Source organism: Lycorma delicatula, chromosome 6 (assembly GCF_047948215.1).
Source record: "Lycorma delicatula isolate Av1 chromosome 6, ASM4794821v1, whole genome shotgun sequence".
Classification (NCBI taxonomy): Eukaryota; Metazoa; Arthropoda; class Insecta; order Hemiptera; family Fulgoridae; genus Lycorma; species Lycorma delicatula.
In genome coordinates this window covers 104,167,219-104,190,044 of record NC_134460.1, presented here as the reverse complement: position 1 = coordinate 104,190,044, position 22,826 = coordinate 104,167,219, and the positions used below count along the sequence as shown (strand labels likewise).

The window sequence follows — 22,826 nt, the reverse complement described above, 5'->3', positions numbered from 1 at the left end:
TTAAACAGAATCAAATAGTTTGATGGATCATATGTTTATTTTGGTCTGTCTAAATTTGGTATATCACAGCGAGGAATATTTCAGGAGTATTTGCTCTCTTTCATGCAACAATTTGTATTTTTCATTGTAAATTCATATATGAGGTGATCAAGCCAATGAAAGAATCAACAATTTAGGCAATTTTAATAAAAATCATATTTTTTGTAATAATTAAAATTATAAACACCATAGAATTTTGGCAAAGAAATTTTCACTTACTGCTGCTATCTGTAGTTAACTCATTTGTGTTTTTCAATTTATTTCTGATTATGTAATACGATCCACTTAATAAATTTTTCTAAATTTATTTGTTAATTATGTAATTTTTAAGGACTATGCCATTGGCAGTCAAATTATTTCAGTTGACTATGATTTTGTTTATTGATTTATTTTGTGTTTATTTGAACTGTCACTAATATTTACAAAATTAAAACTGCTAGTCGGTAAGTATAAAAACCAAATGAATAGGTCGTCATTGCTTTTGTTGTTAAAGTATTGCACAGGTGGAAACAGCGTACCAGCTAAAGTACAGAGTGAATACTTTTATTTTGAACAGTCATCATTAATTGGTCATTATTCACCAATAGTTTATCCCCAATAACACTCTGCCAATCTCTGTCTTTCATTCACGGATAACAGGTATGAATCCTGGTCAAGAACGGCATTTTTTATAAGCTACAAAATTCCATTTCCATATTCCCACATACAAGCTTCAAACTTCTGTGGTGAATATATCAAGAAGAAAAAAATACCTTGACTAAAGTGGAAGTCACTACCATAAAAGGTAATATCAGATCCAATATTTAATATGTTCTGAGTTTGAATTTCTCAAACAAAGGAAATAAGTTTAGTTAAGGATATAAGTTTTTACTACATTTCATAGTATACAATCTACTTCATGAAAACTTTGAAATAGTCTATTACCAGAATTCTCTATATACCCTTGTTTAATAGTCCTATGTTGAATCAATTTACAGCATCCTGATTCAACAAGTGTTTTGAACACTAAAAATATCCACCCTGCCAAAATCCACCCATCATTTCCTAGGGTATGGTAAAGATATCACAAATGATTACAGAAATATACATAAGTGATTGTTAGTTATTTAATACGGAAATAATAGCTGTACTTATGAATCATGACAAAACACAATCTAAAACCCCATTTATCATAAAAAGGTTGAACATTTTTCGAAAAGATTCATTACTCCTGACCTAATACATTCATCACATTTCCATCTTTTCCTAAAATTGAAATAACCTTCAGATGGTAAATAAATGTCAATAGACAGATAACAGAAGGCAAAAAAATTGTTATATGCAAGTTGAATGGATTGCAGACAAAGTTTTACAGCAAAGAGATTCTAATTATGTGTCACCTTCAAAAACACTTGAATCTCTATGTAAACTATGAAAGAAAAAACAACTGTTTGTATTAGTGGCACTGATTAATATTATTTAATTAAAGTTTCTATTAATAAACAAGAAAATGGTTTTTATGTTAAAAGTAATCCTCATACACAGTGTTGTTGTCAAAGAGGTTACTGAAAATAGTAAATAAAGGTAAAAACAACAAATAAAGCTTAAAACAATATGGTTAAAAGGCAATGCAATTATTTGACGAAAAACAATAAAAATAAGACAGATCTGCCTGTAATATTGGTAAAAATGCATTATAAAAATCAATACAGAAAAAATAATGACAATGAAGATAATAAGGAAAAGAATAAATGATTAAAATTAAAACAAAGGTAGTATAGTAGCACAGATAGATAATTCTAAACATCAGGTGGGAGGGGGTGAGTAAATGTAGTCTGTAAACTTATTTTTGAATATTATAATTTTAAGATTATTTGTGCTTTCTATAACACTAAAAAATATTTATAATTAAACTAAAAATTACCTGCAGTATTTCAGAATTTGCTGAATCTTAACCCTAAAAAACCATCAGGTTTTTTAACCAGTGATTGTTTTTATGATGATTGCACTGATGGTTTTTAGAACATCCATGCAACAAGTAATAATTCATATTTTAAATTACATAAACATATATAATGTAAATATTAAATAAGTGTACCTAATTTGGGCTTTGGCCTCTATTGTTGCTCCACGCTGAATTACTTCTTTTCCATCTTCCTTAGATCTGTTTATTAACTGTGGCCCTGCGCTGACAACATTAGGTGTAGGTGCCATTGCAGCAGGAGCAAGAGGAGGTGCTGGTGGTAAAGGAATACCTGTTGGTAAACGCATCATACGAGGTGGCATTCCTGTAAAATATAATACACTCTTCAATTTAACAGTTCATACTTATTTAAAATAAAAGAAAGGCTAACTGAAGGAAAAAGAACATACTATCATCCTGTATAAAGGAGTGATTTTTACTTTATCGTAATAAAAAGAAAAAATATTGCAACTTAAAATAAATTTTTAAAAATCATCAAAAGACAACACTAACAAATAAAAAATAATATTTTTTTATTTCTTGTTTAAAATTTAACTTTTATAAGAGGATGAAAAATTAAAAATCATTAATGATGCTTTATTAATCCTTAATTAGGCAGAGACATCAAAAAGTAAAAATTCAAAGCAGCATTAAAAAAGTACTTATTACTGTGTTTTTTAAAAGCAACTTGTTATTTTTTTTTAATTTATTCCATTTTATATTTTTTTAGTTATATTATTGTTTACACTATAGATAAGCCAACAAAGATAATAAATTATTAACAATTATAATATTATTATTATCTTTCAATTTGCCTATCTTTTTTTTGTACTAGGTTAGGTCTTTCTATAATATATGCAAAACCATAAGTTATTAAAACCCATTCAATGAGTAAGAGTAAGGATTGAACATACAGAAAAAACATACTGGTCAATACAAGCCAGCCTTTTCTCATATATACAGAATATATCACGAAGTTCTCCTGGGACTTTCATAACCTATTTTATTTGTAAAAATAATGGAAAAAGTTCATATAAGCATGTTCTAAAATGCTTCATTTGTAAGTTACGACTGGCTAGTGAAAGATTTTGCTTGGATTTCAGCTATGCCAGTGAAATGAGGTTGTACTGAAATTTTTAGGATATTAATTAAGGAGCAAAATTAATGATTTCTTATGGTTTTTGACCTAAAAAATGAATAAAGTAGGTCCCAAAAGTGTATCTGCAGTAGTTTATGAGAAATCTGGGTTGAAAACCAATAAATTGAGGTAAAAAACCCTGTTTTTTATGTTTGACATACAATAACTTTGTTAAATGGGTAATAAACTCATAAAACTTTTAAACAAAACTTGTAGAGAATCTAATTTGAATAAAATGGTGTAAGATAAATTGAATAAAACAAAGAAAATTTAGAAATTTGTCAGAAAAGTACTTATTTAATATAAACACCCAAACCAAATTCTTTTTTGGTGATGTGAAAATTTATAAAAACAAAATTTACTCTTACAAATTGCTGTTAAAAAATTTAAGTAACTGGAAATTAAACAACAATCGTAAAATTAAAATAAAGAAATATATAAAATTACTTAGAGCATAATTTTTTATCAATGACAGATAGATAGTACAATAAATTATCTTAAAAATTATTATTTCAAAGTTGGCAATAAAATAGCAACTGCTGATCAACAATACGCAATACTGTATTAGTGTTTAAATCATTCTGTAAGGTACATTAAATATATCAGGAAATGTGAACCATGCTGTAGTTAGCAAAGGTTTTCTGTAAATTTTAGTTTGAATGTGATCAGTTTACCATTGAAGTAATGTTGTACTAATTTACAATAGAGGAATACATTGATGTGGTATTCATTTTGGGTGTGTGTAATGGTAATGGTACAGCTGCTGCAGTTGAAAATGAAGTATGTTTTCACGGGAATCACTGGATTCTAGATTCTAAAACAATTAGCGTGACTTTTTGCATCTTTGGGAAACAGGTTCATTACCTAGTATTCATACCAGCTATGAATAATCTGTCCAACATGATGCTGTTATTGATGAAATTATTATCAATGCAGTTCAGTACAATCTAGACATCAGTATCTTTCTAAGTGGCATGAAGTTTTGCATTCGATAGTTTGGAGGAAAATTAAACAAAACAAGTCTTATACTTATCATCTTATCATAAATGGTGAGTTCAACATCTACACCCAGGAGACGGTCCACTTTATATGGAATTCTTTAACTGCTGAAATACAAATCGACAACTCTACAAGTATGTTTTGTTTAACAACAAGGCAAATTTCACTCAAGATGGGTGTCAACAACTTATGTAGTGAGCACACATGGACAGAAGTAAATCCTCATAAAACGATGGAAGGCAATTTTCAACATCAAATTAGCGTCAATGTATGGTGCGGCCTTCTTCACAATCAGCTGTTTGGACCGTTCATATTACCTGGCTGCTTAAATGCTGAGGTCTACTTACACTTTTTTCAAGAAGAATTGCTGCAGCTGCTTGAAGATGTTCCTCTAGCGCCGAGACACAAAGTATATTTCCAGCAAGAAGGCACACCATCAATTATTATTGAAAATTTCTTCCCTCCAAGCCATTTTTTTAGAGTTAGCAAGTAAGTAAGTCATAGTCATTGGAAGGCGGATCAGTCTCATCAACCATCACAAATCAATGTAAAAATTCCTCTGGAATGTGCCAAAAGAGATTGAGGCAATCACTTAAAATGTTTTTGGTTGGAGTGAGCAAACGCCACACCTATCTAGCACAGTTTGTTCATGTCTAAATGTTCATGCAAAATGTTGTGCACGCATTCTGTTGAATGCTTACAGGCTCTGCTAACTCATTCACTGTTACTCTCTGATCTGCCAAAACTATTTTATGCACTTTTTATATCATTTCTGGCATAGTCACTTCAGAAGAGCATACACTATATTTGTTCATCATTAGTGCGAGTTCAACACATTTTAAACTCCACAACCCAGCATTTAATTGTTGTATTTGATGGATTTGAGCCTCCCAGTGTCATATTAAGCTCTTCTTTAATTTCCTTTGCACTTAAGTCTTTTGAAAATATTTTAATCACTCCACGAATTTCTAGTTTTTTTCATTTTCCAAAAAACGCCCAATTCTCCACTTTGGCGAACTATAAATATTGTACTAAGTGATACAGTCAGTGACTTGAAACTCTTACAGTAAACTAATGTAAACTGGATTCATGTAATGCCATCAAGAAATTAAACATACTAACGCCATCTCTGTGTAAGGCCCAGAACTTTTCACTCCACCCTAGAATACATATAATATGAAATATAAACCACCAAAACATAGTAATGAGATAAGTTTAACTTATATTAATTTCCAATAACTAGTCTTCGCGGTATCCCACACTTTCAGTTGGTATTAAATTTTATATCTATTGCATTAAAACACATTCTTTTGTTTGAAATTATGTTTTATAGTTCAAAATTTTGAATAATATTATGAGCGTAAATTTACATAAATGCTGTCCAGTACTGGAATGATGCAATCTTTAAAACATATATTTCCCTTTGTTTTAATGTCATTAATGCCAATTTTTAGATTATTTTAAATTCATTTTTATTTTGTTTTAAATTCATTTTATTGTTCATAGATTCATTTTTTTTACATTGCTGATGATTGCTTTAAATTAAATCATCTCCAAATGATCTGGTAGTTTATCATTTTATATGTTTGTGTATTTTCTAAATGTAATACTTTCCAAAATTTAAAATTTTTTTGCAATCTGTAGTACTACTTTTTTTACACTCTAACAGATGGTCATCTACATTAGATAATCTCTTTTTTTGTTTTTTTATGCTGTTTAATATTCTGTAAATCTTTTTTAAATGATCTGTTTAAAAGATTTTTACTAATTGATCGGCCAAAACAATTTTACACACTTTTTCTAATATATTTATATTATTATTACCTTTTACAACTGGCAATCCAGTAAATCAACCGGTTTCAAATTCAGAATATCCAGCAGTCTGACATGCCAATTCAACATCCTTCAAATTGGCCAGTTTTTGAAGGAAATTCTCACATCACTGCTCTTCTTGAAGAAAATTCAACACAAACAGATTGCTTCTGTTTTTTTGTTTTTTTTTATATAGTAAGGCACATAAACACACCAAACATGAAACCACCAAGTACGAAAGCATAACAATTGCTAAACTAACATACTGATCAACTGAAACCCTGCAGCATGTGTTGAAATGGAGTACTGTCACAATCAAAGAGTTGTAAAGATTTTTTTCACACAGTTTATATGGATAGTTTCTATTTGGCCCCAGTAGTACATAATTATTTGTAATCCAAAAAAAACGCTTGCTGTTGGACAGTGCAGACTAACAGAAACATATGCCTAAGGATTTGAGAAAAACAAACTGGCTATAGGATAAATGAGCTTCCATCATGCTGATTACCTAGGTCATTGTCATTGGAAAGACACTCGTGATGTTTTTATGCTGTCCACAAAATATGGTGCTATCTGGTGTGAGGTTCAGGTTACAGCAAAAGGAGGAAGGAAGCTAAAAGTAAAACCAGATTCAGTGTTGGATTACAACATAAAGAAGACTGGTGTTGAAAGAAATAATCAGCTTGTAAGCTACTATCCTTTCAATCGAAAATCCCTAAAATAGTAGAAAAAGGTTTTTCCCATCTCTTCATACAATCAGCTGTAAATTCCTATATTATTTATAGAAAACTAAATGAAATTAAGAGAAATATGCATTTAGAAGAGTTTCTTACACAAATTGTTTAGTAAATAAAGCTGGGGAAGAAATTCCAATACCGTCAATATCTTCCATTACAGATTGGCTGACAGGACACCATTTTCCAAGGAAAGTCCCTCCGACAGAGAAAAACACGTCCCTGCAGATCATGCAAAGTGTGTGGTAACCGGCACAAAAAAATTATCGAAAAGTAGACCACAAAAGAAAAAATACTTTATTTTCCCAATTTTAACTGCCTTATGTGTGCCAGAGTGCTTTGAACTTTTCCATATAAAAGCAAATGATTTGTGAATGTGTTTTTTGTGAAAATAACAGTCATTTTTTTGTAGTAGAATTAGGTATGTACTTATATTTGAGTTTCGGGTTGTAAAAATACTTTATAATCATAATGGAATAAAAATTAGTAGTAAGTTTCTAAAAAGTGTAAGTGTACAATATGTTTTTTTGTGCTGGGAAATGAATTTTTCAACTAAATGTTGCTGTACGAGGTAAACAAATTTAGGCATAAACATAGCATATCATTTTAAAGATAAAAGTTAAAAATGTTTTATGCAGTTAGTTGCAATTCAATCAGATAAGTTCTTAAATTTATACAATTCATCAAAAAAAGTAAAATCACATCTGCATGCAAAACCCAGATTTTAAAAGGTGAGTGAGTCTTCAATGTGTTTTGCAAGATCCTGCATCCTCAGTCATGACTGAAATGTTTAATTAAACTACATATATAAAATTAAGAATAAAAAAAAAAAATGTACATATATATTTTAAAAAATGTTCTAAATAATGTCAAGACTGATCAAAACTAATCATAGTACTGATATATATATATATTTTGTTACTTTTCTGGTTTCATAAATCTTATAGTTATGTTTATATACGATATACTTTTAAATAAAAAAATTATAAGTATACTATCTACACATGTTTTTGTGTTTTTTATCTATATTTTTAAATAAATAATCAAAAGCTTTAATTTTTTGTTCAATTAAAGAAGTTAGCGGGATTTTTATTACGATTATTTCTAACTAAATTAAATTTACAGATATATATTTAATATTTCTACACTGTATATTAAAAAAAGCAATATTAAAAAAAAATATATCTAACTAATTGTTTTAAGTAATTAGTTTCTTAGCTAAGAAACTAACTACTTAAATCAGATGAAGAAAAAGGAATAAATTATATCAGAATTCTCACTTCATCCTCATAACTAGATAGTTAAAGAGATCTTTACACTTAAAAAATAGGAATTAAATATTTATTAACCTGGAGGAGGTCCAGGAGGTAATCTGATACCAATAAGCCGAGGTGGTAAACCAGGTGGAGGTCCAGGAGGTAATGTAGGTGGCCGACCAGGTGGAGGTCCTGGAGGTAATCGGATCCCTGGAGGTGGCCTCATCGGTGGTGGTCTAAATATCATTGGAGGTGGAACACCCATTGGTGGAGCTGAAAGAAAAATAAAAAAATAATAAAACCATATAAAGTAATAAGCAAGGAAATTACTAATATTACAATATAATTTTTAATTCTTTTGGTATCAAACAAGTGACATCTACACACTGGCTGAGTTTGCCTCTGCAAGTTTTACACATTCTACTTCCAATCTTTCATGTTTCAATACATATAATAAAAATATATTTAAATTCATACATAAAATTCAAGACAATATTATTCTTAAAGATGACATTTATTTGCAATATGTTAACTTCTGTTTGAGAACAGTTTAAATCTATAATATCAGAAAATTATTTATTTATTTTGCCGTACATTACAGAATAATAGAAAAATATAATTTTGAATTTACGTAATAATGCAAAAAAAATTAATAAAAGTAAATAAAACTGATAAGTAATTAGTATTAAGCACTGAAAAAAAGTGTCAAAATGCAACCCGGAATATTTATTTATACTTATAGACATAAAACAAGAATTTAATTCAATTTAGAATTATAATAATCTCTATTTTTAATCTTGCAATACTATTTGTGTGTCAAGCAAGCAAGAGTTTATTTCATAAAATAATATTCATATTATTTTATATTAAAATAAAAGCCTCAAATTAAATCATTAAAATAACTTTCCAACTTATTATTCTCAGAAATTATACTCAATAAAAATGAGTTAAAACCATAACATGACCTCCGAATTATATAGTTATATTAAATACAATTTTTAAAAAATGAAAAATTCAATATTTATCTTGCATTATACTTAAAATATCAAAAACAAAATTAAAAGTTTTAATAGTATATATATATATATATATATATATATATATTATTTTAAAAACAACTATTTAAATCAACCAGACTCAGTTCAAATAAAAAGTAGGAACACTCACCTATCTACAGTGCTTTCAGAGTTTTACTTTATTAGCAAACAAATCTTATAAATTACACACAATAATAAATTAAAATATACACTTAATTTAAAAAATCATTATATTATATACTAATATCATATGTCATAGTTAAAACTACTTATTTCTACCACGGTAAGATAATGTAAATAATGAATATTTATCAAAATATTCAATCATTATATCAGGTCCATCAATTTTAACAATTGTATTATCATATTCAATTTATTTATTAATAAGTCAGTACTGTATTGTAAATATATATTTAATATTATATGAAACATAAACCACTAAAGCATAGATAAGTTAAACTTACCACAATAATTTCCAATAACCAGTTTTCGCATTCCAGTACTGGTCAGAATTACATGTACACTTATATCATCCAAAATTTCACAATAGAAAACATTATTTTGAAAAAAAAGAGACAAATCATTAAAAGAATATGTTTTAATGTAATAAATATAAAATTTAATATCAACTGAAGATGCAGGATACCGTGAAAAATGATTACTGGAAATTAATATGATAAGTTTAACTTATCTAATTACTATGTTTTGATGGTTTATATTTCATGTAATATTAAATTTTATTAACACAGTGGTCAAAAAGATATATATATATATATATAAAACATATATCAGTGATCATATATATAAATTGTTCATTACTTTTTTACATTTAAGTTAAAAAGTATACCACTATCGTCGAGAAGAAAAAACTTAGCAATGTTATGTGGTGGATGCACATAAGTAAAATTTTTCTGAGTTTTCATCAACAGTGATAACTTCACATTCAGTATTGTGAAACATAACTGTAAAAGACAGACTTTACTGTTTTAAAATATGTGAAACGAATTTTTTCAACAGAATTATCATATGAATGTTTTAAAAAAGGAAAGAGTGTTAGATATTTTACAGAAATAAGTCCTGGCAGCAAACGGAAATATTAATTTAAAAAAGCAATCGAATTAAGCCTTATAACTAAGCTATAGCTTTATTGCTATGACTACATTTACTATTATGTTAAACTAAAGAAAGTTATACCTGGCGGTAACTGAGCAGGCATTTGTCCTGTAGGAGGTGGAACAGGTAAAGGTATCGATGTTGGTGGCAATTGTATGCTTTCTATAGATTGGGGCATAATAATGGGTTTATCTCCCTGTGGTACAGAATCTACAGTTTGCTGCTGCTGTTGTTGATGTTGCAACTGCTCAGCTTCTTTTTTCTTTTGTACTTCTTCTATCTATATGCAACAAATAAATAAAAATCCTTTTAATATACGTTCTTACTTACTTACCTAGTAACATTCAATTAACGCAACATTAGTTTATTTTATCATGATACGAGGTGCAGCTATTAAATAACAACACTAATCCAGCAACAGAAGAACTGCGCATGCGCCAAATTTGTATGACCAACAGCTGTGTGAAGCCTCTCTTTCGAATGTTGTCACTCCAGTTTCTGTATACATATTAGTCTGGCCGTAGCCTTCGTTTGGATAACATCTGTTTTTTGCTTTACCAAAAAAATTATGTTTTATTAGAGCAAAGAATTGTTGTGAAATTTCATATGAAACTTGGAAAAAAGAAACTGAAACTTATCTTTTATTAAAAAAAGTATATGGCTAAGAATATTTATCATGTGTGCGGATTTTTGATGGTTTAAGTGTTTTCAAGATGGCCGAGAAAACGTAAATGATGTTCGCCCATCCACATCAAAAATGGATAAAAATATTGAAAAAATTGGTAATCTGATCCGATATTACCATCAGTTAACTATTACTGTCTTTATTCAAGGTCCTTGCTCAACTCTGAGAAAAGTTAAGAAAAAAACGACCTGAATTGTGGAAGAACAAGTCATGGGTTCTTCATCAGGACAATGCACCGCCTCAAACTGCATTGTCTGTTAAGACGTTACTAGCCAAGTATAATATCCCAGTGTTAGACCATCTGTCTTATTCACCTGACCTGGCACCATGTGACTTTTATCTGTTCCCAAAGGTCAACTTTGCATTAAAAGGACCAAGATTTCAGACTGTTAAAGCTGTGAAAGAAAAAGCGGCACACGTTATAAAAAAGCTCACAGAAGAAGACTTCCAGCACTGTTTCAAACAATGGAAAATTCACATGTAGTGTTGCAGGGCTAGAGGAGGAGCGTATATTGAAGTTATACATAACTAAATATGTATAAATTTAAAATAAAATATTTTACAGCATTAGTCTTGTTATTTAATAGCCACACCTTGTAGGCAAAATTATGAAAAAAATATTCCACCTATTTCAGTAACAGGTTCTACTTTCTTCTCTCCTTTCATCCTAAATATTCTGAGTTTGAATCCTGATTAGGCTTGGTATTATTCATGTAACACATAATTCATTCTTAACATCACAAAAAATCATCATCTTGTTCAGTTTGCTCTGTCAGTCTTCTGGAACAATGAGACATCCTTAAATCTCATCCCTTTCATAACCATTTTTATTGTAGAAAATTAAAAAAAGAACCACTGCTAAATCTGGTGAGTAGGATGGAGAGGACACAAGGATTTCTTATTCTGAAAAAAAAAGGAAACAATTTATGTATGCGCTGGGGCACTGTCGTTTTGAAGGTACCAGGTCCTTCTTTCTGCAAATTAAAGCCGTGTAATGTCAAAAGGTCAAAATTCAATTTTTTTCCTAGTTTAATTTTTTGTGTCAATCAAACAAACAAACTGAAACTGTACATCCTTTAAAAAATATTCTCTGTAATAAATACCATCAAACACAGGCAGATACCATTAGTAATATTTGAAACAAAATTGCTTAAATTTATCTTGTATTCCATCTGGGCACATATATGGTGGTTATACTGTATATTTTTGTAAATTTATATTTTTATGATTAATTCTTTATATAAGCCGGAGACTTGTGCATTCTAATGTGGTATATATTTATAAGCATATATGAGGTATGGCTAGAAAAAAAACTAGACTGAACAATCTACAGACAAATGGTGCGCATGAAGGTCAAGTGGCACATGACATTCCTCTCTCCATTCCTGCTGATGAGTCAACTGCGAACCCCTTAGATGGGCCTTCATTTGTTTCAGACCTTGCATCTGCAGCCTGTCAGAAAAATGTTAAGTGCTTTAAAAGAGCAATATGCTAATAAGAAATTTCTTGTGAAACTAAGAAAATCCGTCAAAAAAACTACTTTGTTAAAAGAAATATATGGTGATGAATGTTTATAACACTAAGGACTGCAGGTGTGCTGTAAGGAATCGTCGCAGGGCATTATGTAATTTCAATCAAAGACTTACAAAAGAAATTCTCTGTGCCTTCTGCAATGCGAGGCAATGCAATGTTGAGTGTTTCAGTGTGCTAAACAAAAATCATGGCTGAATTACGTTGATATCATTTCTTGGACATCTCCATCATTAGTTGTTTGAAGAAAGTTCAGGCCATGTGTGGATCAGGACAGTCACCGAACCAAATGGATCGGAATGCAACAGCATTCTTGTCACCATGCCAACTGTGGCGAACATGTTTGGAAGCTCAGTTACGTCATTTACAATATTATACTGTCCTGAATTTATGAGGGATATGTTGCAGGTAAAAAGTGTCCCATTTGTGATTGGAGACTCGTGAAATGAATTATAAATTCCATTTTCTTTTGCTGAACTAAGGTACACCTTGAAGAACAATTACTATGAAACTTCCCCTAGAAATGATAATATCAGGCTCAGTACCATACCTCCCAGATACTGCATTACAACATCTTTTGTGTATCTATAATAGAATGTTTTCTGATTAGGTTTTTCCAGATTCTTTGTCAGAAGCAGTGGTGACTCCCATACTGAAATCTGGTAAAGATAAATCATGCCATTCAAGTTATTGTCTAATCTCCTTGACTAGTGCCCTATGCAAGTTGATGGAACAAATGGTTAACCATCATCTAGTGTGGTACCTTGACAGAAACACTGTAATTGCCCCCCAAACAATTCGGTTTTCACCAAGACAGACTGTCTATCGATCATGTAGTTGCTCTTGAATCTGTCATTCAAGATGCCTTCCTACTTCACCTATTCCTCAATTCTGTATTTGTCAATATCCAAAGCCATAGACATGGCTTGGAGGAGAGGAATCCTACATAAACTGAAAGAATGAGATATATAAGGGAATCTTCGAGCATTTATCAGGGGGTTTCCTCAGTAGTCAGTCTTTTCAAGTTTGAGTTGGAATGACGGTATCTGAAACTTTTACATTAGAAAATGGAGTAGCACAGGGAAGTGTCCTAAGTATTACCTTGTTTGATGTAGCCATAAAAACTATAACAAACTGCATGCAAAAACCTGTTATTTGTAGATAATTTTGCAATTTACATTGCATCTAGACCTTTGCTACTGGCAAAAGGCTGCTCCAAAACACAATAACCCATTTAGGATTGTAATGTAAAATGACTGGATTCGCGTTTTCCCCAAAGAAAACGAAGGGCATTTGTTTTTCCTGGCTGAGGGAACATGATGATCCTTAACTGTTTTTATGTTGGGGAACTAATTGAACCATGCAAGCAAGTTAGATTTTTGGCATTTGGTTTGACCAAGACTAACTTGGGTAATACATTTAAAGGAGCTGAAGGTAAAATATCTAAAAATGATAGACAAGCCAAGAGTTTTATCCAATACAGCTCCCAATTTGGGAGCTGATCAAGTATACATTCTGCGCTTCTACTGAGCTCTGGTCTGTTCCCACTTTGACTATGGCTCATTTGTGGATACACCAATATCCACAAATGAGCCATTCTCATTTCTTTGATCACTGAGTTTCAACTAGCCATACATCTCAGGAATGGTTGACCTGAGACTGTACAAGACTATGCTTCAATTACATTCATACATATCATCCTCATCCTCTGAAGTAATACCTTACGGTGGTTCCGGAGGCTAAACAGAAAAAGAGAGGGGCTGCCGCTCTTAAGATGCTTAATGCAGTCCATCATTCATTTATCCTTCTTCCTACAAGTGCGTTTCGTTCAAGCCCCATGGTAAGTGTACTAGTGGGCAGTGGTGAGCCATCTCTTTGGATTAGATGAAACCAAATTATCTGCTCCAGTGTAGGTTGCATTAAAGAGCAACCAAATCTTCCTACCTTTGATGCAGTGTTCTCCAACCAGCATGTTAATCGATGAGGGAAAGCCAAGATCTACTACTTTACTAGCCATCAGAACTCATTGCCTTTTCTTATCTCCAAATATACAATTACCTCCAGTACCACCTGTTACTCAATGTTATTACTCCCCTAGGCAACCTTCTCTCATCAATTATTGCTTAAGTCTTGGTCGATGCCAAAATAAGAGCACAAATCCATTTATCTTATGAGAAAAACTTTTTAACATTATAAATAGCATGAATCCTGATGCTATGGTTTATACAGACGGCTCTAGTGATTATAATTCTGTTGGTTGTGTTTCTGTAGTTGGCAACAGAATATACATGTTAGGTCTTCCCAACATCATCAGTGTTTTCATTGTGAAGCTATATGTTATTAACAAGGCTTTAAATATACTTAGCCCAACATTCTGACACGTTCTTGTCGGTTCAGATTCCATAAGCACTTTGCAGGTGATTAGTGACTTGTATGCCAAACACTCTGTATTAGTGATATGCCAGTCTGTTATCTGTGAAATGGCTCAGCATAACACAATTGTGAGCTTCTGCCGGATCCCTAGTCATATTAGAATTTCAGACAATGAGCGCGCTGATTGTGTGACAAAAGAGACTTGTTTGCAGCCTCCTTTCATTAAGTGCATTGTTTTGAATGATCTTGTCAGTTTTCTGAAGAAGGTGGTACACATGACGAGTGGCAAAGTGAGTGGAATGCAACATCTACAATAAACTTTGTCCAGTTAACAATAATGTGTCACGGTGGAGCTCCTCATGCAGGAATAACCATCAAGAGGAAGTTATTATTTGCTGTTTGCAATCAGGACACACTAAACTTACTTATGGACACCTCATGAATCAGACCAATCCACCTGTCTGTGCTCGCTGCAACTGCCAACTAATGATACTCCACATCCTTGTGGACTGAGTCTATAATGCAGCATTGCATCTTAAGTTTAAACTAGGGGCAATATCCGAAATATCTTAGGCAACAATGTATTGATGTTATCGAATGTTTTATAATTTCTTAAGGCCATATGCATCTAAATTCAAAAATTTAACTATTCATATCTTTTGTCTTTTTTTTTTTTCATCTATTTTTGCTATTTTGTGGCATATACCAGATGATAATTTTGTTAAGTTACATTTTTAATGCTATATTTCATTGTGGCTTTTCGCATACGTCATAGGTGTTTTCCATCTATGCTGTTTTTATATTACTATTGTTTAGATTTTTAATTAATTTTTAATATTTATTTGTATACTTCATAAGTAGCATTATCAGGTGTTGATAATAAAACTTTGTTGTGTGCCCAGAAAAATAAAACATTTTTCAGTAAAATAATGCTCACTAATTTTTTGTAACAGGCAAACAAGGAACAAAAATCACACTTTCTGAGACTGCTACACAATATTTCATACTATAACTGAATAATGCCATCTTACACGAATTACCTCATATCACGAAGTAAGAAATAAGTTCCAAGAATCAATTAATAACTATTAAAATATTTTGACCAAACAGCTGTTTACCATGTAATATCAAAATGCATAACCATGATTAATGACCATTTACAAAGGATAACCTATTCAATTTCATTTAAACACTAAAAATTTCCCTCATTAGACTTATTGAGGAAGTACTGAACATAAAACCTATTGGAGAAGATCACAAACAGCAACCTCTAACTAAATAAAATGAAGGGGTACACTTGCTCCTTGAGATCCTCACATTAAGCATGAAAATACCAAAGGAAGAAAGCATCAAGATGAAGGAATAGGAGTGGATAGTAAGAAAAAATAATCTATCCACACTGAAATCACAGCAGGTCGTAAAAAATAGTTTCAAAACACAGTTTCAAGGGCATTTCTGATAGTATGTAGTCAAAACCCCTCAGGAGACTGGGATAATTTTCACCTAGAATGGAAACTGTAAATAAATGATAAAAATGTTGTGTTAATCAACATTAATATACACAGTAATAAAACTGAATATCCTCTAGAGCCAATGAAGAATAGTTGCTGGAGCAAGAGTACATTCTTTTAGGAATGTATTCTTGCTTGAAATAGTACAGCACATATTATGCATAAATGTAAACTATTCAGCCAAAATGTCAATTAAGTTTTAAATATTTTTCAGGTAATCAGTAACTTCATTCACCAAAACAATTAAAAATATTACTAAAACATAACATAATTTTGTATATTATATACTTAAGTTGTAAGAGATATTTCCTAGGTTTAATTTTTTCTTACATCAATTTTCTATTTTGTTTTTTCTGTTTACTTTTATTGACACCATAATGATTTTTCAAATCAGGCATTTTTTAATATAAAATTAGGGATATTTATTTTAGAACAAAATGTTCTAAGCAGTTAGTGCTTGGTACTTATTTTAGACTAAAACTGTGGCTTGACTAGAATAAGACTTTTTATATTTAGCAAAACATTAGTTTGAGTTTCAATCTACTGTTTATAAAACTTGTATTTTAGGAGTGCTTTCAGAGTGGTCAAGATATTAATTCCCTACAAGCAACCTAATTAATTAAGTATTGCTACTCATTTGTCATTAAAAATGTTAGTAGCAACAAATACAATAAAACAAAAAAGTACATTAAAATGATAGATTTTGTATTATTACTTCTTTCATAAATGCATCAATATCCTGCCCAGCAGTAGAAAGTGTCTTTTGCTGCAAAGAGGATGGTTTTTGTTTAGAATCTTTTCCTCTTCCTTCATCATCCTCATCTTCTGCATCTGTTTCACTATCACTGTCCTTTGCAAATCTAATAGTTCTAGCTCTGATTTTTGTTTTTTCATCATCTGTGAATAAACAAATAAACAAATTAGTTAATAATCAAAGTATATTACATTCAAAACCTCATTAGAGTTTAAAGTACTACATCAAAAATTTACAAACTGAATGACTAATTCATATGACATTCTGGAGGTTTCCAAATATTCTTGTGCATCAATAAGCAGTTTCCATCCCGCCTTGTCCTTTATTCACAATGTAGAGTATCTGTAGCTCACTACAGCAACTACTGATATGTTATTAATTAAAAACCCAAAACAAAATGATGGCTGGAAGACAGCATCAAGAAGCTGTTAGTGTTAAAATACAACTAATCCATCAAGGCCTTGAACTATTAACCTTCCATGGAAGGGAAGTTAACCCTGTGAGTAATCCCAACCCAAAATGTCAACAAATGATTTTAATCATAGTTACAAACAAGTTATAGTTATATGAACCATTGATCATATAGGTAAACATAGATTATTAATATGTATGTAAGGAAATATTTCAAAATCTTAAATGTAATTTTTGTTGTAAATTGCTAATAAAAATACTTTAAAAAAATTCTAGTACTAGTTAATCACATGGCAATCACTTTTGTAGTTACATATATAGCAAATATAATCATACTTAAAATTCCCAGAAATTCAGTATTACTTATCTTAAGTTACTTCTTCAAATGACTAGTTTCTATATTTAAAGAAGTAAATAATATTTATTCATTGATCAAAATCCAGAGATTATAATTCACCAGCATTAACATAGCCTCAATATGACACAACAGAACTGATTCACAAATAATCAAATAACTAAAGTTAGTTAATTAAAACTATCAACTAATTTAAGTATTAACTACAATTATTTAACAAGTGCAACTAATTAACTATAATCAGTTAATTAAATTAAATCATCAAGGCTAATTCATATGAATTTAAAAGGTAATGGTAACTATAAAGGCAAGAAAAAAGCTTAACATTAAAAGAATAAAATATAATTTAGAAACTTAGCAATTACTCTGAAAAAAAAACTTAGCAATTACTAAAGCTACTCTGAAAGCTCAGTTAACTATTTTAAATGAAGAAGAATGTAGACTTAATTTAAGAATTAATTTTCTTTTAGTACAAGTTACATAAAAATTCACATGAGAAATATATTCCACAAACCATATAGCTTATTGTTTTAATAAATCATAAATGTAATAATAAACAGATTAACAAAGAAATATTAACTTAAAAGATTACCGAATTAATTTATATACTTTTTTCATATAGAAAATGAATACCATTTTAAGTACCTTAATTCAAATTTTTCAGCCCGCTTTATTATTAATTCACCCAATCCCTTAACAGATACATCCCAAATCAAGTGATGCGTACTGCTACATCAGCCATTATGGTTAATATCATTCATTCATTAATAATCCATTAATTAAATAAAAGTAAGACTTCCAAAAAGAAATAATATTATATAATATACTAAATCATTAAGTAGTTTTTAACTGAATAAAAAATTATAATTTAAACATTTCCTAGATGCAGGAGAGAGAATAACAGATCCATAGTAGACCACCATTTTGAGGTGGTCCACCATGATTTTTGTCTACAGCCTCTCCTAAGCTTCTAAAATTCTACAATAAAATTTCTCTCCAAAATTTAATAATATGGAGTGGAAAAACATTTTAATAGAAGCTTTGTAAAGTGAATAACTATTTTTTAAAGTTTTTGTTAACAAAAGTTGTAAAATTTAGTAAAGTGACCAATATTTAAAATTTTATAATACTAATCACTCAAATACTTGAAGAGGTACAAGTAATTGAGATTGCATGTTACCATGCTAGAGAAATTTTATATCACACCAAAAAAAAAATTCTATTGAAAGTACCCTACTCTCTAGTAGGTCTCTTGGCAGGAAAATATTTATTCCAATAACCAAAAAAAAAAGATTCTATTAGCACTAAGTTTATATTAAAACTCTACTAAATAAAATTTTGGAAATTAAAAACAAATTTTAGAGAAAAAGTCAATATCAATATTGATTTTTATATTCAAAGTAAATATTTTTTAAAAAGTAAAAAAACTAATTTATTGCACTAGATTTAATACTGCCATTAATGAACAAAAATAATTATCCAATATTCAGATAAGAAGCAAAGTACTTATAATTAAACAAAAATTATCAATCAATTATTTTAACAATAAATGAAAAGGTAAGTAATTATAATAAAACATTACGTTGATCTATTGCATCTGTTTCTTCATCACTGCTAAGTTCAGGAGGAGGACCAGGAGGAACGCCAGGTGGACTCTTTGGTCTTGGAGGAGGGCTAAAAAAAAATAACCAACCATGTATTTCCCCAAGTCATTAGAAAGTAATAATATAAATATATACATTATTTAACGGCTAATCAAATAACTGTAAAGCTATAAAACAATTCTGTTATAATTGTATAATTAACTTTAACCTTTTTTTGTACATCTTTGCAGAAATCTTAGAATTTAAAATTACTAATAAAAATGTGTCATAATATGATTAAAAATTCAAGTACCATTATCAATTAAATTACTTCAAACATAAAAGCAAATTGAATTACTACAATAAGACATTAAATCGAGAAACCTATCTGTGAACAGACTAATCAATCCAAAATTATTAACTATGAAGACAATGGTTAATATACATTAATAAAATATTTTAACAGAAGAAACTGCGTAAGTATCGATATCATCATGATAGAAAAATTTCAATACCCGGAAACATTCAATTATTACAGGAATTTATTTTTTAGAGTTGACATAAGTTGAAACCTGTTTTTTTAAACAATCAGTTGCTTCAACTTCTAAAAAAATATTATGAGAACACTTTCTAGTTTCTAGGTATAACTTAATTGATACGTTGCTTTTTATTGGCTTGGCAAAGTAAATGACACTGTTGAAAAATTAAAGGAAGTTCGATTGGTCTTCAGGTTGAAAGAGACTGATCTGAAATTTCAGTTCATTTTTTCATGTTAAAATGTTTTGTGAAAGTTTATTTCAGTTTTTATTACAAAATTATCTTTTCATATTTTTTGTTGTATGTCTTGAATGTATAATAATGGAAATAACTACAAAAAAACATTTCAAATTTGTTTCTCTGTCTCAGCATATCGGTATGGCACAACAAATACCTTCTGAGTGTGGTGTTGAACTAGGAATAGTGAATGCTATTTTTAAAATTAAGGAAATTGGTTCCTTTTCACCGCAAAGGAAAGGCAAATGTGGCTGTAAAAGAACTACTCTATCAAAGGACCTGTTATTAGTGAGAAGTAAACTTCATCCAAAATTATCTGCTGCAGACTTATGATCGAAAATTAGTAGCCAGTGGAACAGATTTATACATGACAAACTCTTAGTCACAGACTTCTTGCAGATGGATGGAAAGCTCATCGGGCAGAAAAAAAGGCTCTTGTGGGCCAAAGCACATGCTAACTGAAACAAAGCACTTTTACATGCTAGCTGTAAAAGTGTTGTTTTCCAATGAGACATATTTTTATTTTCAGGGATAAAGGGTTCCATACATTAGAAAAGTATAAGATGAAATTGTATCACTAGCTCATATCCAATAATCAGTTAAACAACCTTAGAAAAACATATTTTGGGGCTGTTTCACATTTGAAGGCCCTTGTATTCATTATTTCCGGTAGATAGTATGTTGAAAATTGATGGATACATCAAAATCCTGAAGGAGTTGTGATACAACTTCAAAACAAATTCTCACAAGCAAAGTACTTTTCCAACAAGATTTGGCGCCATGCTGTATTGCCAAAAAAAGATAATTTTTTTCAAAGAATTAAACATTAAAGTACTCCCATGGCTAGGAACTCCCCAGACTTAAACCCAATTGAAAATCTTTCAACAATATCAAAAATGAATTGCACCAGAAAAATTGACATTAACATGTTCACTGCCACAGGGAAATAACCATACTCTTCAAAAAACCCAACGTTTTCTTATTTTTATTTAATTATGAATGTAACCTACATTTACAAATAAAGGATAAGATATTTTATATTTTTACTGATAATTTTTTTTGACCAGTGAACAACTCTGTGGCGCCAGCCTTGTTGAGATAATAAAATACTTACATGTGTTGGTTTACTTGTATTGATACAAATTTTATACATATTTAGTACATTTTTTATATTTATTTTATAAGGAAAATATGACTAAAATTAAGACATAAAAAACGAATGGTTTTCAATTCTGTTTTATATAGATAAATCTAATGATTATGTAAGCAGATACAATAGCATGAAAATTAATAATAATAATCAGTAATATAATTGAATTGAAGCAATAACACTGAAAAAATTAAGATTGTGTGAACTAATTATACTCATATCCAAAAACTCAAACTAAAGCAAAAATAAGAGATTACACAAATAAAACATACTTTAAAAAGAATAAAATAGGATATTATACTTAAAAACTAATGCAAAGAATGTAGAAACAATTTTTTTTTTTTTTAATTTTCATATCTAAAAATATCAAAAACATAGTTTAAGCCTAACACTTTTGCATGTGGAATGGTTCACAACAATCAAAACACAAAACAAGAAGATCAGACATGTCTAACCACAGCATATGCATCTTTCCGTTTGCTGTTTTTAGCACATTGACAGCATTTTTTCCCAGGTGTAAGACCTTGTTTTTCACTATCTTCACATTTGCTAATGAATGATTTCCTTGAACAACTGGACCACCAGGCACTATTTCCTCCCATGATGAACTTTTGGATAATAATCCCTCTATTACAGCCAATTAGAAATCATGAAAAGGAATCTTGTTACTGTTATACTTGCAGAAAAATTTGAAAGAATTTAGTGACTTCATCTCAACAATATGAATGCCTAGCTTTTTATGTTTTTTTTTAATGATAATATTATCATCCTCATGTTTTCCATTTTGTCACTATCCCCGCAACGATAATTGGCATTATCATCCCCATCAAAATCATTGCCACTACTATCACACACTCTAAAATCGCTTTTAGTTCATCATCTATCATTTTTGTGACAATAAACACAGTCTCTTCAGTTGTGAAGGAACTGCAATTTGATCATCCGCCATACTCAAACAATAAGAAAAAACTCAGACCAAGTACAAATATTTATTCTCTATAAACACACGTAACATGCCACAAAAAGAAACAAAGCTTAATTGTGTAACTGAATGACTACGACTGCTACATATAAAGCGTTGCACAGAGTGCCTCCATGGCGCTACTGGACGCTTTTGGCCGCCTTAAGAGGCGTCCGTGGCACTGAACGTGTTAAAGCAAACACTGGTATGGTTTCATTTTGAAAAAATCAAAAGATATGTATACTTTATATGTTCAGCTGAAATAAGATAAGTACAATTGTTGAATCAATGCAAATCAAGCACGTGAAGTAATTAAGAATAAAGTAGGGCGCATTAATTACTAGATATTCACAAATTATACAGGTATGATTTTTTTTCTAAAGTAACTTTTTATTAAATAACATCTGTGTTCAGATTAATTTACATCCTATTGCACGTAAATGAGCATCATTCTACAAACACCAAGAACACCACTGTTATTAAATCTTTCATTTTCTCTGATTCAACATGATCATCACCATTTTAATAATACATCAATTGACAATATATTAAATAAAATTACATTTTTGTTAACTTGTAAAGTTGTAAACACTGACAAAATGGTTACCAAAAAATTTATTTAGCAAGATTCTAAAAATAAATACAACACTGTTTTCTTAATGCAATTTT

General features: G+C 30.1%; 1 protein-coding gene across 1 annotated transcript in view; it reads right to left on the bottom strand.

The window, feature by feature from the left end:
- LOC142326095 (uncharacterized) overlaps positions 1–22,826 on the bottom strand; it is a 44,435-nt gene that overhangs the window by 3,767 nt on the left and 17,842 nt on the right. The window contains exons 5-9 of the mRNA XM_075368276.1: positions 19,272–19,363; positions 16,885–17,066; positions 10,152–10,350; positions 8,014–8,193; positions 2,117–2,306 (exon numbers count right to left, since the gene is read on the bottom strand). Coding sequence (XP_075224391.1) covers positions 2,117–2,306; positions 8,014–8,193; positions 10,152–10,350; positions 16,885–17,066; positions 19,272–19,363 — 843 coding nt within the window. The remainder of the gene's footprint in view (positions 1–2,116; positions 2,307–8,013; positions 8,194–10,151; positions 10,351–16,884; positions 17,067–19,271; positions 19,364–22,826) is intronic.